Here is a 17,584-nt window from a genome sequence, read left to right on the forward strand (position 1 = left end):
CAAATAAACTAAAAATGTCAGTTAAATTTTTTTTTCCGGAGCTGAGGACCAAACCCAGGGCTTTGCGCTTGCTAGGCAAGCGCTCTACCACTGAGCTAAATCCCCAACTCCAAATGTTAGTTAAATTAAGGTTGAACTTCCCAGTTAAAGACATAACCACCCCCCAATAATCCTCCTGCAGGGTGGGTCTCTCGGGTGCCGCCTGGAAGATGTCATGTCAGCAGGGTGCACTGTCCACTGCACACACTGCACATGCTTCGCCTCCACGCAGAGGAAAGCCAGACCCTACACAGCTGCACAGCCACAGAGGCCAGGAACAACCAGCAGACTCCACACATCTCACAGTGACCAGCATCAGGGACAGGGAGGAGTCCCGGCCACACAGTGGCACCAGTTTCCACACCGGAACACATCACTCTTAAACTCCCACAGAGTTCACTCAGCGGGGGTGGGGAGGGGTGAGCCAAGACAGTTCCTCAATAAAGGGGTGGCCTCTGGGTCAGTGTGGGACGGTCTAGTCATCTGTTTATCATGGTATTAGAAATGTAAGGTATTTCCCGGGGTTGGAGATTTAGCTCAGTGGTAGAACGCTTGCCTAGCAAGCACAAGGCCCTGGGTTCAGTCCCCCGCTCCAAAACAAAAGAAAAAAAAAAAAGAAGAAGAAGAAGAAGAAATGTAAGGTATTTCCCAAGAAATCATATGCTTTGGGGAGCAGAACAAAATGGTCTGATGGGGGCTGGAGAGACGACTCAGCAGTTAAAGGGCACCGGCTGCTCTTGCAGAAGACCCGGCCGGGTTCAGTCCCCTGCATCCATAGGGCAGCTCAGAACCATCTGTAACTCCAGCTCTGGAAATATGACGCCCTCTTCTGACCTCCATGGGCAATACATACATGAGATGCACAGATACACAGGCAGAAAAACACTCATACACGTGAAGACTCATAAGATAAAAGCAATTTATAACAGGCATATATATTGGTCTGAGCAAACGCAGATGGGCCCTGACTTGCACTGGTTCTTCTTAAGATCTTTGGATCTTTCCCTGGTGTAGACACGGGCAGTGGCCTGTCCCAAGCTCCTAGTCAGCCACCCAAACCCATGGAAGCAGCCCACACTCTAGGGTGTAGTGGCTGCAAGGTGTAGCAGGTCAGCTATGTAGGAAATGACTTTTGGACTTATAGTTTCAATTTTCTGTGTCTTTATGGGATGTAATATCATCAGAAGCTCAGGATAGTCTGATGTTGTAATATCTAGTTCAGCACCGGAAAATATGACTGAATGCTCTATTTGTCTGTCTGTCTGTCTGTGTGTGTGTGTCTCACTGTCTCTGTCATAGGTTTATACTGTATATACATCAACAGTTATACTTAGCAAGTGAACGACCCGCTTGCTGGGTATTCACAGGTCAGCTAACTGTTACATATCAGCAGACCTGTCTTCAGAACATCATGACTCACTGTGACCATCATCATATGGTAAGTAAACAGATGTATTTATGCATATATGATATGCAAATGAACCCACATGGGGAATGTGGGAAGGCACCTGCATGCCGAGGTGTTTAGTTCTGCCCTTTTTCACACTACTGGGTTGGTGTCAACAGATCTGTGAACATACTATTCCCATGAGGGGTATCAGATTGTCTGGATCCACATGGCAAAATTCTTTGTGCTTCTTACCCTATATTTATTTTTTGCATGTATTTATTGTGTGTATGTGTGCTTGCAAGCCATGGTACATGTGTAGAAGTCTGAGGACAACTTTAGGGAGCCAATTCTCTCTCATCATGTGGGTTCCAGGGATTGAACTCAGGTCTTTCTGTTTGGTGGCAAGTCCCTTTAGTAACTGAACCCTCTTACCAGCCCGTCTTGTTTCTTAGATTATCTTGGGCTGGGTCGGGACCTTCCTACAAGTCCATCAATATGTCTGGCTTGGTCATGGCTGTAATGGGGATTGGTTGACTGGTACACCAGTAAGTGGTTTGGGAGATCTGGCTTTGATCTCATAAGGATTTCTTTATACCATGAGTCTGCTGAAGGCCAGGCAGCCTTGTCCTACAGTGAGTGAGTGAGGCATTCCAGGTGGAGACTAAACTTGCCCTTTTATGGGTGTGGTGATTCTGGAAGCCTGGGAACCAGGCCCAGAGCTCAGTGACTCTTGTGTTCACCTGCAGGGAGCCATGGGGATGGTGGGGGCAGAGGAATAAGCAGCTCTCATGTGGGGCTGGGCCCATGCTGTGCTTCCTCTGAGCCCTGCTGTCTTGAGGCTGGGCTTCTTTTGAAAACTATTATCACTATGCACATGTATAATGTTTGTTTCTGAGCACATGTGCCAGAGTACGAGCGCTCTCCGATTTTTCATGGGTCCAAGGACCAAACTCAGACTGCCAGGCGTGCATGGAGGTGCATGGACGTGCATGTCAGGCACTTTAGCTGCTGAGTGTCCCCGTGGTCTGGGGCCGAGACTTCTCAGAAGCTTCACAGGGCACCTGTTTCCTGCCTGTGGTCGACAGGCTCCTCAACACTGAATACACGCTCTCAAACCAATGCTCTCTATCTACTAGAGACTTCTCAACCTGCTGCTTTCCTGTTATCAGTGACAGTTTGCACTCTGACTAATTTTTATAGCTATTTTAATCAATTTGTGATGAGTGCTTATGTGGTTTTGGATATGCACATGTAGCTCTGTGTGTGTGTGTGTGTGTGTGTGTGTGTGTGTGTTGGGGGCCTTGGGCCTGCAGAACACACCTCTGAGCTCACAGGACGCCCCCTTCACCCCTTTTATCCCCTTCCCCTCCCTTCCCCTCATTTCCTTCCCAAGTTAGCTGAGCTCTTCTCTCTTTTTCTTTTTGGTGTTTCATTTTGTTAAACAAACAAACAAACAAACCAAAAACCCCACATGTCATTAAACTTAACATCTTAAAGTGTACACCTTAATGCTGCTCAGGAAACCCAGGGTCTCAACACTGTCCCATAGTCAATTCCAGAATACCTATCAGACTTTTCTATAAATCCAGCTTTTCAGTAATTCAGATTAACATTACTCTAAAGTGTATGACATTGGTACATTCTTCAAGCCTGCCTAAGATCTTCAAAAGTCTTGGTGAAATGAACTAAGGGGCTGCCAGTGTGTTAACGGACAGTCGACAGTAAATGTGACCATCTTGCCAATGCACTGAGCTGCATTTGTGAGCAGTTTCCCTGGTGTCACAATGGGAGTCTTGCTCTTAAGAACACCTGAGACTATGCCTCATCTGGTTACACATGGCCGTCAGGAGACAATACTGGATTAAAAACTGCCCAGCCTGTAAAGAGAATTAAAAAATCCATTTTGCTGCCTGCTCTGGAGTGGAGCCCTTAGAAAGGGATTGTCTCTATTACATTTTCATCAGAGACCAACAAGAAGTACGGCCTGTTGTCACAGTGCCTGGGAGGTAATGACTTCCAGGTTGCTAGGCAACGCCACAATGTTAAAGGCCCAAGTATCTGTGATCTCTAGAGACACTCAAATTTCATTAAAACCCGTCCATACCCATCGCACAAAAGGCCTGTTAGGAGTTCATAACCAGGCTTGGGTTCTGGATATAATAATGATTTTTTAAGTGGCATCAAAACTTCTGTGGTACTTAAAAATCAAATATTCTAGAACTGCGATTAATACAATCTATGTTTCTGGCTCCTGTTCCTGGAGAGACAGCAAGTGCTCCTGGTTTATCGTAAATAAAAGTAGTTAGTGTCCTGAAAAAAACCTGTTGTGTGGCACTTTGAGAGCCTCTTTGAAGTAGGGATAAATATACTCCACGAATGAAGCAAAGTGAGAGGTGCGGGGAACAGGGAGCGAGGGCCCAGTGTGACTGCATCAGGAAGGAGCCGAGGGCAGCAGGCGGTCAGCTGGGATAGAAGCCACGATGCCAGGGGGCACAATCTTGGAACACTCTGGAAATGGGCGCTTTAGGAAGACATTTGAGGGAGCCAATTCCCCCTGCTTCAATGGGATCCTAACAATGACTTCAAGAGTGTTACGCCTAGCATGCTGGGCCCCAGTGTCTGCCTTGATCTATGTTTAGTCCAAACCCTTCACCTATGGGTCGTAACAGCACATGGAGCTGTGGATCTGGAAGTCAGAGGTCAGAGGTCAGAGGAAAGTTGGTGAGCAATAGGCTTCTGGAGGCTTGATGCCGATTGACTCAAATCCCGCACTGTGACGGAGTAAACCTGGGGAAGAGCACCCCAGCTGGCTGTCCTGTGACAGATGGTCAGCTGTGAAAACATACGTGCGGGTAACATGATATGGAATACACAGACGTGTGTGCATGCATGGGAATGTATATGTAATACACAGACATGTGTGCATGTAATAAGTTAGCAAAAACAGAGGCCAAGAATTTAAAGGAGAGTGGGAGGGGTATGTGCGAGGATCGGGAGGGGGAAGGGGAGAAGTGTTAGAATCAAATCATTACAATTTCAAAAAACAAAACAAAACAGAAAACCACACAGTGACTCAGGAATGGGGGTGTTTGCAGAATTGTCTGTGGCTACGTTACTTATGTTGCTGAAGCCTGGCTGTGAATGCACAAGTCCCATGCAGTGTGTGTGTGTGTGTGTGTGTGTGTGTGTGTGTGTGTGTGCAGTGTGCCATGTGCAATGTGTGTTCAGTGTGTGTGTTCAGTGTGTGTGTTCAGTGTGTGTGTGCAGTGTGCCATGTGCAGTGTGTGTGTTGTGTGCAGTGTGTGTGCACAGTGTGTCATGTGCAATGTGTGTTCAGTGTATGTGTGCAGTGTGCCATGTGCAGTGTGTGTGTTGTGTGCAGTGTGTGTGCACAGTGTGTCATGTGCAATGTGTGTTCAGTGTGTGTGTGCAGTGTGCCATGTGCAGTGTGTGTTGTGTGCAGTGTATGTGCACAGTGTGTCATGTGCAATGTGTGTTCAGTGTGTGTGTGCAGTGTGCCATGTGCAGTGTGCCATGTGCAGTGTGCCATGTGCAGTGTGCCATGTGCAGTGTGTGTTGGATACAGTGTATGTGCACGGTGTGTCATATGCAATGTGTGTTCAGTGTGTGTGTGTGTGCAGTGTGCCATGTGCAGTGTGCCATGTGCAGTGTGCCATGTGCAGTGTGTGTTGTGTGCAGTGTATGTGCACAGTGTGTCATGTGCAGTGTGCATGCTGTCACATCATACAGCTCTGTGTGCTGCACAGCAAACACAGACTCAGCAAACACAGACTCAGCTTGTCAGGATCAAATCAGTCAGTCCATCTCTGGATTGTATTACATTACAATATTTGTCTTTTAAAATTGCTGTTTGAGCTTCAAACACAATTCTTTAATGAATTCTAGCTTAATATTAGGATAGAATTTCTGAAATGACACTAAACACATCTGCCGTGTGATATGAACACATATCTGCCGTGTGATATGAACACATATCTGCCGTGTTATATATATCCAAAGAGGGTGCTCAGACCCACAGTGACAAAACCAAGGTGTGGGCGGAGTCTAGTGAATGTGGTCCTGTGGTTATATCCAGCTGAGATTTAACTCCCCAGGCAATGTTCATGTATCTCATTGGCATGCAAATACACTGCTATCTTTTATAAGTGGTTAAGGCTATATGTATGCCAAAGAGTTATCTTAAAATAAAATTCCTTATGCTCTATTTTCAGGCAGTGTCTTCTGTTCCTATTTATACACACAGGGCTGCAGAGACATTTCTCACATGTAAAGAAGTTGTCGGGGTTGGGGATTTAGCTCAGTGGTAGAGCGCTTGCCTAGCAACCGCTAGGCCCTGGGTTCAGTCCCCAGCTCCGAAAAAAAAAAAGAAAAAAAAAAAAAAGAAGTTGTCACATGGTCACATGCAGGAAAAGTTTACAAATACTCCCACATGCAGACATACACACATGATCTCCAGGACATGTTCTTCTGTGATAATTAAGAAGTCTAGGTGAGCTATTTCCTTTCTTTTGATTGCTGGAATGATACATGGAATTCATTCGGGGGAGTTCCCAAGGTAACCTGCAGACTATGGCGATCTCGGGCAGGCAGGAAGATCCACCCAGCACAGCTGTAACCAGGCAGGCATGGCCCTGGGAGGGGCTCCCAGGAGACTGCAGAGTCTTCTACCAGAACCGCAGACGCTTCATGCCTCCTACACTCACATTTATTATGTATTAACTGGGGTAAGTGTGCTGCTCTTAACAGTTTCCCTGGACTCACACCCAACCCTGGTGCTGCACACCATTAATCCTAGCACTTGGGAGGAAGAGATGGTGGATCTCTGTAAGTTCAAGGCCAGCCTGTTCTACATATCAAGTTCTAAGACAGTTAGGACTAGAGAGACCCTGTCTCAGAAGAAAGGAAGAAAGGAAGAAAGAAAAAAAGAAAGAAAGAAGAGGGAAGGGGAGGGAAGGAAGGAGGGAGGGAGGAGAGAGAGAGAGAGAGAGAGAGAGAGAGAGAGAGAGAGAACAAAAACAAAGTTATAACCTTGAGAAACTTAAGTCAGGAGAGAAGAACTCCTAAGGGGTGTGTGTGTGTGTGTGTGTGTGTGTGTGTGTGTGTGTGTGTGTGTGTGTGTGTGTGTATGTTTGTGTGTGTTTATATAGATTTATTTAGATATTTATAGATTTATTATGTATACAGCATTCTGTCTGAATGTATACCTGCAGGCCAGAAGAGGGCACCAGATCTCATTACAGATGGTTGTGAGCCACCGTTTGGTTGCTGGGGATTGAACTCAGGACCTCTGGAAGAGCAGTCAGTGCCCTTAACCTCTGAGCCATCTCTCCAGCCCTCTGATGTATATTTTTTTTTTTTGGTTCTTTTTTTTCGGAGCTGGGGACCGAACTCAGGGCCTTGCGCTTCCTAGGTAAGCGCTCTACCACTGAGCTAAATCCCCAGCCCCTGATGTATATTTTAATACCAAGAATATTTCTTTGCTTTTGTGGTCAAAATTAGATCCAGTCTGAGTCTGAGTTCTGCAACTCAATGTGGTCATGAAAGAGAAAACTAAGAAGAAGCAAGCAAACCCTGGATCCGCAGTCACAGAACACCCACTGTGCTGTCTGCTTGATAGCGCTGGCCAGAGATGCTGTCATCTGCAGTGTCTGAGCCACATCCACAGCCATCGTGGGATGCATGGGGCATGGATGTGCCCACAAGGGCTCAGCAACAAGGAAATGCCGTGTGACACTTATGTTCACAGAACAGCACTTGGTGACCAATATCAGAACTTAGACAGGAATTGACAGGTGGGCACTTGCCACATCCCACTTGGCCTTGACCGGACTTAGGCAAGGAGGGAAGGAGGGAAAGCCAGACACACAGATTTTTAAAAAGCTGTGATTAGGTGGGCAGCGCTCAGTCTGATGGAAAGCACCAGCTACACAGCAGGGTTCATATGCAGAGTACCAGGAGAAGTGTCGGCAGCCTCCGAGGCCAGGCTGCCCCATTCCCAGCAGGCACAGGTCACAGAGCAGAGACTTTCCAAGGATGGATGCTTGAGAGACATCTTAGTCAATCACATCTCCCTAGAGCCAGCCACGACATGGCTACCAGAATTACCCACTGCCCACCCAACACCTTCACTGCCCTACATATGGGCCTGAAGGTGACAGCTATCACCTTCTCTTGGATGTCACCTGGTCTCCCAGAGTTGTTGGCAACTTCTTTTCAGCTAATCTTAGGCCCCAGACAGTTCTCATACGCAGTCACCATTTTGAGTGTTGGAGGAAGCTAGCTTTAATGAACAGACATGTAGGCTAGTCTGCAGTCCTTCTAGAAACACTGAGTGATGCACAGGCTTGGGAGCAACAATGCCCACCACGTTTTTAAAGCAAAAACACAAAGTATGATTACAAACCTCCAACTTTCTAGTAAACGAAAACAGGAAAGTAGACCAGCAGGTTCCACAGAGTTCTCTGAACTTGCTAAATAGAGACAGACAAGGAAGAGGACCTGGGGACACGCTCAAGTCCATCAGCAGAATTTGAACAGTCTGATCCTTTGTTAGTGAAGATTATGGCTTCAGAAGGAGTGAGACCCTAAACAGGAATGCCAGGGTATTTCTTCTGATGACCCATATCCCCCAACCTCCTAGATGATGGATGGCTAGCCAGTGTATTCCAGTCAGGACATGCTACAGTCGCCTCAGGCTGACCAAAGATCTGTGAGGCAGGAAGAGGAGGAGCCTGGAGGCCTGAAGTGACTAAAGGACTGCTCCTGACAAAGCTTTTGCATTTTCTGAGCATCCCTGATTTAGCCCAGAGAAGCTCTCTAAGTGCCCATTGCAGGGCAGCTCTAGGGAGCAAGTTTCACCTAACAGTAAAGGCAGGATTCACCAGAGAGGCTGTTACCCGCCCCCCGCCAGGGTGTGGGGGAAGTGGGGGCAAGAGTCCTCAGACCCAACATTCACTTCCAAGCCTCAAACAGTGTGGAGACCTTGGTTTGGTGGCTTTATTCTCCCCAGCTGTGTCCCAGCTGGCCTGCAGCCACTGCTGGCTTCACCTGGGACACCTTCTTTCTTCTTCCCATGTGTAGATGACAGCTCATCCTCCCATTCACGACTTAAACGTCACATGCTGTGCTTGTCACCTTGCCTTGTGTCCTGTGAGCTTGGCTGTGTCCCCAGCAGCAGTGCCAACTACATTCTGACATGTGACTAAGTGCAAGGCGGATATCTTATGTGTGTCCGCATCTCCCCAGGCACTGGTGGATCTGGAGGGCAGGAGGGCAGGAGGGCCGGAGGGCAGGAGGGCAGAGAACCCTGGCCTTCCCGGTTTAGCCCCCCACACCCTGCTTTACATGCAGCAGGATGTCTCTCCTGGGTAGTTCTAGGTCAGTGGTTCTCAACCCATAGGCCAAGACCCCCACAGGGGTTGCATATCAGATGTTTACATTATGATTCTTTTTTTTTCTTTTTTTCGGAGTACATTATGGTTCTTAACAAAATCACGGTTGTAAAGTGGCAACCGAAATAATTTTATGGCTGGGGTCACTACAAAACAAGGAACTGTACTTAAGGGTCATAGCATCAGTAGAGTGGAGAGCCACTGCTTTAAATAAACATAAGCTGAATACTTTAAAAAACAAGGAAAAAGAAATAAAAACAAATTAGACAGAAGGGGACGTTTCCCCTTAGAATGCAATGCTGGGTAGAAGAACTGACATTTTTCGACTCCTGCAAAATTAAAATATAAAACAGCACCATGCTTAAGTCAAACAATCAAAACGAGTATTCCAGCAATGGGTAGGTGTGTCCCCTGAGCCCCGGGTTTGGTGGACTCGGGGGGGGGGGGGACCATCACTGCTTCTGGGGACTTAAGGTGAGAAGGCAATACCATGCCGACCCACACTGCACACCACACAGCGTGACAGTACCCAGCCTGTGCTCTTTAAAAACATGGAGAAAGAAACAGTGCGAGTCCATTCCAGATTGAAGTTGAATACACTGGGAGACATCTTAGAGCAGAAAGAAAGCCATTTAAGTCACGGACCAGGGGCAGTTGGCAGAAGCAGAATAGGCATGGCAGGGGTATGGAAGACTCAAACCAGTGTTAAATTACTAACCAGGACACTACAGCCAGAGAACCAATCTCTCTCTTCTGTCCCTCCCTCTCCCTTACTTGCTTTTTAAAAGAATGCTGTCTCTTGAGTTTCTCAGCTGGTTCAGAGAGACAACATAACACATCAAGTATAACCAATGGCAACACACAGATTAACACCAATGTCAGCCACCTATGACTGCATGCAGACAAATGGGGCCCACACCACACACCAAACATTTCTGGAAATCAGAAATAAGGTCCCTGCCCAGTGTGGGTGCTGGAGGCAGGGGGCTGTGGCCCTGGCTGACTCACCATCCTCTTGAGGATCCTCAGCAGAAGCTTCTGGTCCTTCGGGTCCTCCTTGGCCATCAGGAGGTCAGCAAAGGTCACCAGGTTCTCTGGGGACAAGCTCTCAGGGTTCTCTCCTCCATACAGCTGCACCAGGATGGACAGGCACTTGGATGAAACCTCGGAGATCTCGGGGTCCTCGCTGGGAAGCTGGAAGTGGGCAGAGAGGGCTGTGTAAGTTCTACTGCTGTGATGTGTTGCTGGAGTCCAGCTCAGACCGACTTCACAGTGAAACACTGGAGGGAGAAGGTGACAGACACTGGCTGCATCACCCACACACTATGGTGCCTTACTGAAGGCTATCCACCCCAAATCCAGGCACCTGTGTTTCCTACAACCTCCAAAGAGAGTGGCCCTCAGCCAGCAGCAATCGGGAAAGACATCATGTGTGCCAACACACGCGTGCTGGCCAACACACACGTGCTGACCAACACACGCGTGCTGATGTATGCAGTGGGCTGCACCAATTGTGCATCAGCAGTTTTTGCTTTCTGAGCCTCCCTCCTCGCCCTCTTTGCTTTCTGTCGTGAGACAGGGTCTCGCTGTGTAGCTCAGGCTGGCCTGGGCCTCCTTCCTGCTGGGTCACAGATGTGACCCTGTACACCTCTTTAGGCACATGCTTACTAGGAACTTGCTTAGGGAACCTCTGCTACATAAAAGCCACTAAGGCTGACCACTCCTAAGGCATCTGCTTATTTCCTTCTTCGCAAGCTCATCGTGGTTTAGGAGAGGAACTACTGGCCTTGGTGCAGTGGCTCCTGCCTCTTGGCTGATCCCCACTTTCTACAGCTGAGGAATATTCCACGGAGTAGGCACACAAGCGTTTATGCACCCACTAAAGAAAACATGCCCCGTTTCCTATGTGAAGCTATAAAGCTCCTGCAAACATCTATAAAGGTCCTAAAAATAAACACCACTGTTTACTCTCTGGGGAGCCCAGGGCAGCTGCCAGGCTGAGCAAGGGGGACTAGGGTTTATCTTTACGGAAACCACACCAGTGTCTCCCAACAGTAGTGATGTCCTTCCCCTCAGTCCCAGCTCTGACGTATGTGGTGTGGTGTGGTCTAGCCTCGTCTCACTCACTCCAGAGTTCCTTAATCGTCCCCGGTGCAGCCCCTGGTGTCTGGCTCTATATTTTCCAAGTACGGCCTCAGTGTAGGAGCACGCCCTTTTTGTCAACTTCACAAACTCTTTAGCATAAAAAATTCTGATGAAATCCAATTAATGATTTTCTTCTTTCTTTTTTTCAAAAACAATTTATTTTATGTATATATATTTATTCTGGTGTCTGTCCTCAGACACACCAGAAGAGGGGATCGGATCCCACTACAGATGGTTGTGAGCCACCATGTGGTTGCTGGGAATTGAACTCAGGACCTCTGGAAGAGCAGTCAGTGTTGTTATCCACTGAGCCATCTCTCCAGCCCCCAATTAATGGTTTTCTATTCCTAGAAATGGTGCTGTGGTGTCAAATCTAAAACTTCTTGGCTACACCTTCAGTCCTGAAGGTTTTATCCTATATTTTCTCTAAATGTATTATAGTTTTCTATTTTATACTTAAATTTCACTTAATTTGGAGTTGACTTGCATGTAAACTGTGAGGCTTGGGAAGAGGATTTTGTCTGAACTTCCTGTTGCTCCAGCACTGTTCCTGAAAAATGAATTAGTTAGCAATCATCAGGAAGGGTGAACTGGGAGAGTACAGGTAGGCTACCTGCCCACCAACCTCCCCTACTCTCTCAGCTTCCCCTACCCTATCTCCAGTTCAGTGCCCCGCTAGTTGCCATTTCTCAGTGTCCAACTGGGATGGAGATGTCCTGCATAGACTGCATAGACAACTGGGATGGAGATGTCCAACACAGACTGCATAGAGTCCTGGCCACACTGACTAGGAGACCAGAGAGGAAACAGAAACCAAGGAACAAAACACCCAACCATAAGACAAACTCAGAAATTAGCACCTAGACCTATAATCGCTGCAGACCAGTGCCCAGGAGCCAGTGTGAGAACACACAACGGCCAAGCAGTGTCACCACCAGAGCCCAGCCCTCCCACCACAGCCAAGCAGTGTCACCCAGAGCCCAGCCCTCCCACCACAGCCAGCCCTGGACATTCCAACACAGCTGAAGAACCATGAAAGACCTTAACACCAACTTTATGAAGACGATAGAGGTGCTTAAAGAGAAAATGACCAACTCCCTTTGTAGGTTGATGTCTTTATGCAGGAAGGCAGGTACAGGAGAGAAGGAGGCCTGTCAATGGATGAGAAGGAAGGATGGAAAAGAGAAAAGTTTTAGAAAAAGAGGAGAGGGAGCCGGAACGAGAGAAGCAGCTGGGAAAACATGGCAGCAGATGTTAAGAGTCTTCTCTGCCCATAGATACAGGTTGATATGAGTGTGTACAGGACTTTGATGGGCAGATTATATCTTATCAATCAGATCAGAGGTTATTGCTTAGTGTTTTCTTTCATGTAGTGACTTAATTGAATTCAAGAGAAGGTGTGGTGGCGGGACACCCCAAGCCCGTCACAGAATTGGGATGTGTGTGCCTGTCGTGGTAACAACCTCCCAAGGGAACCCGCAAAGCTGTGAGGCACTGAACGGCTTGCAGAACTCCCGGGTTAGAGAGTACCATGGGGGCCAGCACGGAGCCACTGAGATAAATTAGAAATAGCTCTACGGCCCACTGGAGCCGGAACTAGAGAGAGCAACTGCCCAAGTATGTGGGGGAAAGGATCACACTGCTTTATTTTTACTGCAACATCCCTTAAAGAAATCCAGGAAAGTACAAACAAACAATTTGAGGAAACGAAGGAGACACTTGAAACTGTACAGTACCTGAAAATGGAAATGGAAACAATAAAGAAAACTCAAACCAGGGAATCCTGGAGATGGAAAACCCAGGTAAGAGATCAGGAAGTACAGACACAAGCAACAACAGAATGCAAGAGATGGAAGACAGAATCTCAGGGATAAAAACAGGATGGACGAGACAGACACATCGGTCAAAGAACATGTTAACTATGAAAAATTCCTGACACAAACACAAGGGAATCTGGGACACTGTGCGACAGCCCAACCTGAGAATAACAGGAGCAGAAGATGGAGATTTCCAGCTCAAATATTTTCAACAAAATCATAGCAGAAAACTTTCCTGGCCTAAGAAGGAGATGCCTATAAAGATACAAGACGCTTACAGAACACCAAACAGACTGGATCAGAAAGGAAGGCACTCCCCCACCATACAATAATCAAAACTAAAAATTCAACAAAGAAACAGTAGTAAAAGCTGCAGGGGGAAAGGCTAAGTAACACACAGTGTCAGAGCCACCGGAATCACACCTGACTTCTCAATGGAGACCATATAGCTGGAAGGACCTGAAAAGATGCCCTTCAGGCTCTAACAGACCACAGCTGCCATAGATGCCAGCGCAGACCACTGCGCCCAGCAACACTCTCATTCACCATAGAAGGCGAAAACAAGACATCCTATGATGAAATCAAACTTAATATCTATCCATAAATCTTCTCCTACAGAAGGTACCAGGAGGAAAACTCCAACCCAAGAAGGTTAACCACACCCATGAAAACACAGGCAATATATAATCTCTCAGCAGCAAAACTGCACACACATAAACACACCAAAATGACAGGAATTAACAATCACTGGTCACAGTATCAGTGGACTTTATTCCCCAACAAAAATACACACACTAACAGAATAGACGGGAAATCCATCCTTCTACTACATACAAAAAAACATACCTCAATTTCAAAGATAGACATTTCATCTGAATAAAGGGTTAGAAAAAGATTTTTCAACTAAGCAGACTTAAGAAACAAGCTGGTGTAGCCACTCTAATATCTAACAAAATAGACTTCAAATCATAGTTCAGCAAGAGACAGGGAAGGAGACTTAATGCTCATTAAAGGGAAAAATACACCAAGATGATTCTTCAATCCTTAATACCTATGCCTCCAAGACAAGGGTATCCATGTTCATAAAAGGAACAGTACTAAAGCTTAAATCACAATTGATTCTCATACATTGGCAGTGGGAAATGTCAATGCCACACTCTTACCAACTGACAGGTCATTCAGATGAAAACTAAACAAATGTTATGGAGCTCACAGATGTTATGAACCAAATGACACATTTCACCCAAACACAAAAGATGATAGCTTCTCGGCACCTCGGCACACTCTTTAAACTGACCTTTAAACTTGGTCACAGAGCAAATCATAATAGGTAGACAAGAAAACTGAAATAACCCCTGGCATCCTATCAGACCGCCATGGATTAAAGCTGCATTTCAATGACAACAGAAACAGAAAGCCTACAAATCATGGAAACTGAACAGCTCTCTACTATGGGTCACTGGGTCAAGGCAAAAAGAAAGAAATGAAAGACTTTCGAGAGTTCAATGGAAATGAATATGCAACATACCCAAACTTAAGGGGCTCGAGGAAAGTGGTGCCAACAGGAAAGTTGAACACCTAAATGCTCTAGAACAAAAAGAAGCAAATACATGCTTGAGGAGCAGAAGGCGGGAAATAAACTGAGGGCTGAAATAAACAAGCTGGAAACAAAGAGAACAGTATAACAGATTGATGACACAAAAAGCTGGCTCTTTGAGAAGACCAACAAGATAGACAAACTCTTACCCAAACCCCCTAAAAGACAGAGAATATCCAAATTAACAAAAAAACAAAAGAGTGAATCTAACAACAGACACTGAAGAAATCCAAAGAATTATTAGGTCTTAATTTTAAAAACCTGTACACTACAAAATTGGAAAATCTAAATGAAATAGGTATTTTTTTGATAGATACAACATTTATCAAAGTTAAATCAAGATCAGAGAAACAATTTAAATAGGCCTATAACCCCAAAGGAAATAGAAGCAGTAATTAAAAGTCTCCCAACCAAATGCAAATCAAAACAACCCTGAGATTTCACCTCACACCAGTGAGAATGGCTAAGATCAAAAACTCAGGTGACAGCAAATGCTGGCGAGGATGTGGAGAAAGAGGAACACTCCTCCATTGTTGGTGGGATTGCAGACTGGTAAAACCATTCTGGAAATCAATCTGGAGGTTCCTCAGAAAATTGGACATTGAACTACCTGAGGATCCAGCTATACCTCTCTTGGGCATATACCCAAAAGATGCCCCAACATATAAAAAAGACACATGCTCCAATATGTTCATAGCAGCCTTATTTATAATAGCCAGAAGCTGGAAAGAACCCAGATGTCCTTCAACAGAGGAATGGATACAGAAAATGTGGTACATCTACACAATGGAATATTACTCAGCTATCAAAAACAATGCCTTTATGAAATTCATAGGCAAATGGTTGGAACTGGAAAATATCATCCTGAGTGAGGTAACCCAATCACAGAAAAACACACATGGTATGCACTCATTGATAAGTGGCTATTAGCCCAAATGCTTGAATTACCCTAGATGCATAGAACAAAGGAAACTCAAGACGGATGATCAAAATGTGAATGCTTCACTCCTTCTTTAAAAGGGGAACAAGAATACCCTTGGCAGGGAATAGAGAGGCAAAGATTAAAACAGAGACTGAAGGAACACCCATTCAGAGCCTGCCCCACATGTGGCCCATACATATACAGCCACACAATTAGACAAGATGGATGAAGCAAAGAAGTGCAGACCGACAGGAGCCGGATGTAGATCTCTCCTGAGAGACACAGCCAGAATACAGCAAATACAGAGGGAATGCCAGCAGCAAACCACTGAACTGAGAATAGGACTCCCGTTGAAGGAATCAGAGAAAGAACTGGAAGAGCTTGAAGGGGCTCAAGACCCCATATGTACAACAATGCCAAGCAACCAGAGCTTCCAGGGACTAAGCCACTACCTAAAGACTATACATGGACTGACCTTGGACTCTGACCTCATAGGTAGCAATGAATATCCTAGTAAGATCACCAATGGAAGGGGAAGTCCTTGGTCCTGCTAAGACTGAACCCCCAGTGAATGTGATTGTTGGGGGGAGGGCGGCAATGGGGGGAGGGTGGGGAGGGGAACACCCATAAAGAAGGGGAGGGGGAGGGATTAGGGGGATGTTTGCCCGGAAACCAGGAAAGGGAATAACATTCGAAATGTAAATAAGAAATACTCAAGTTAATAAAAAAAAAAAAGTCTCCCAACCACAATAATAGTCCTGTGCTAGACAGATTTAGTGCAGAATTCTACCAGACTTTCAAAGAAGAGCTAATGTTAATATTTCTCAAATTATTCCTCAAATAGAATTGGAAGGAACATTGCCCAATTCATTTTATGAGGCCACAGTCACTCTGATACCCAAACCAAATAAAAATTCAACAAAGAAAGATAATTACAGACCAATTTCCCATATGAACACAGATGCAAAAATACTCAATAAAATACTTGCAAACTGAATCCAAGAACACATCCAAAAGATCATCTACCATGATCGGGGGGCTTTAGAGACACAAGGATGGTTCAACATATGAAAATCAGTCAACATAGTCTACCACATAACAAACAGAAAGAAAGAAGCCCACACAATCATCTCTTTAGATGTTGAGGAAGCCTCTGACGAAAACCAACACCCCTTCATGTTAAAAGTCTTGGAGACACCAGGGAAACAAGGTGCTTGCCTAAACACAACAAAGGCGCTATAAGGCGAGCTGATGGCCAACGTCAAATTCAACACAGAGAATCTTAAAGCAGCTCCACTAAAGTCGGGGCCAACACAGGCTGTCCACTCTTTCCGCATCCATTCAATACAGTGCCTGAAGTTCTAGCTGGAGCAGTAAGACAGCGGAAGGAGATCAAGGCGCACAAACTGGGAAGAAACATGTCGGGGCTGGAGAGGTTGCTTGGCGGTTAAGGGCGCTGGCTACTCTGCCAGAGGAACTGAGTTCAATTCCCACAACCACGGGGTGTAGTGGGATCCAATGCCCTCCTCTGGCACACAGTGTGCATGCAGGTAGAATACTCATACATTAAAAAAAAAAAGATGTCAAAATATCATTACTTGTAGATAATATAGTACAAACAAGTGACCCCAAAAATTCTAGCAGGGAACTCCTATAGCTGATAAACAGCTTTAGTGCAGTGGCTGAATAGGCAGCAAACTTAAAAAACAAACAAACAACAACAACAACAACCCAAACCAATCAGGGAAACATCTTTCACAACAGCCTCAAATCATATACAATGTCTTGGGGGTAACTCTAACCAAGCAAGTGAAAGACTTGTATGACAAAAACTCCTAATCTTTGAGAAAGGAAACTGAAGATGATACCAGACGATGGAAGATTCCCCCATGTTCATGGATCAGTAGGGTTGACATAGTGAAAATGGCCATTCTAACAAAAGCAAGCTACAGATTCAATGCAATCCCCATTAAAGTTCCAACACAATTCTTTACAGGCCTTGAAGAAACAATACCCAACTTCATATGGAAAAGCAAAAACCCCAGGATAGCTGAACCAATCCTCTACGATAAAAGAACATTTGGATGTATCACCATCCCTGATTTCAAGCCGTACTAAGGGCCATAGAAACAAGGGCTGCCAGGTATTGGCATAAAACAGACAGGTTGATCGATGGGATCAAATCCACATACCTATGGCTACTGGGTGTTTGGCAAGGAAGCCTAGAACACACAATGGAGAAAGGAAAGCATCTTCCACAAA

The 17,584-nt window shown here is 45.8% G+C and overlaps 1 protein-coding gene across 8 annotated transcripts in view; it reads right to left on the minus strand.

The window, feature by feature from the left end:
• Ulk4 (unc-51 like kinase 4) overlaps positions 1-17,584 on the minus strand; it is a 295,125-nt gene that overhangs the window by 65,740 nt on the left and 211,801 nt on the right. For all 8 annotated transcript variants that reach the window (XM_039082734.2, XM_039082731.2, XM_063265850.1 and 5 more), the window contains one exon: positions 9,850-10,035. In XM_039082734.2, the coding sequence (XP_038938662.1) occupies positions 9,850-10,035 (186 nt within the window). The remainder of the gene's footprint in view (positions 1-9,849; positions 10,036-17,584) is intronic.

This window comes from Rattus norvegicus, chromosome 8 (assembly GCF_036323735.1).
Source record: "Rattus norvegicus strain BN/NHsdMcwi chromosome 8, GRCr8, whole genome shotgun sequence".
In the NCBI taxonomy this organism is placed as follows: domain Eukaryota; kingdom Metazoa; phylum Chordata; class Mammalia; order Rodentia; family Muridae; genus Rattus; species Rattus norvegicus.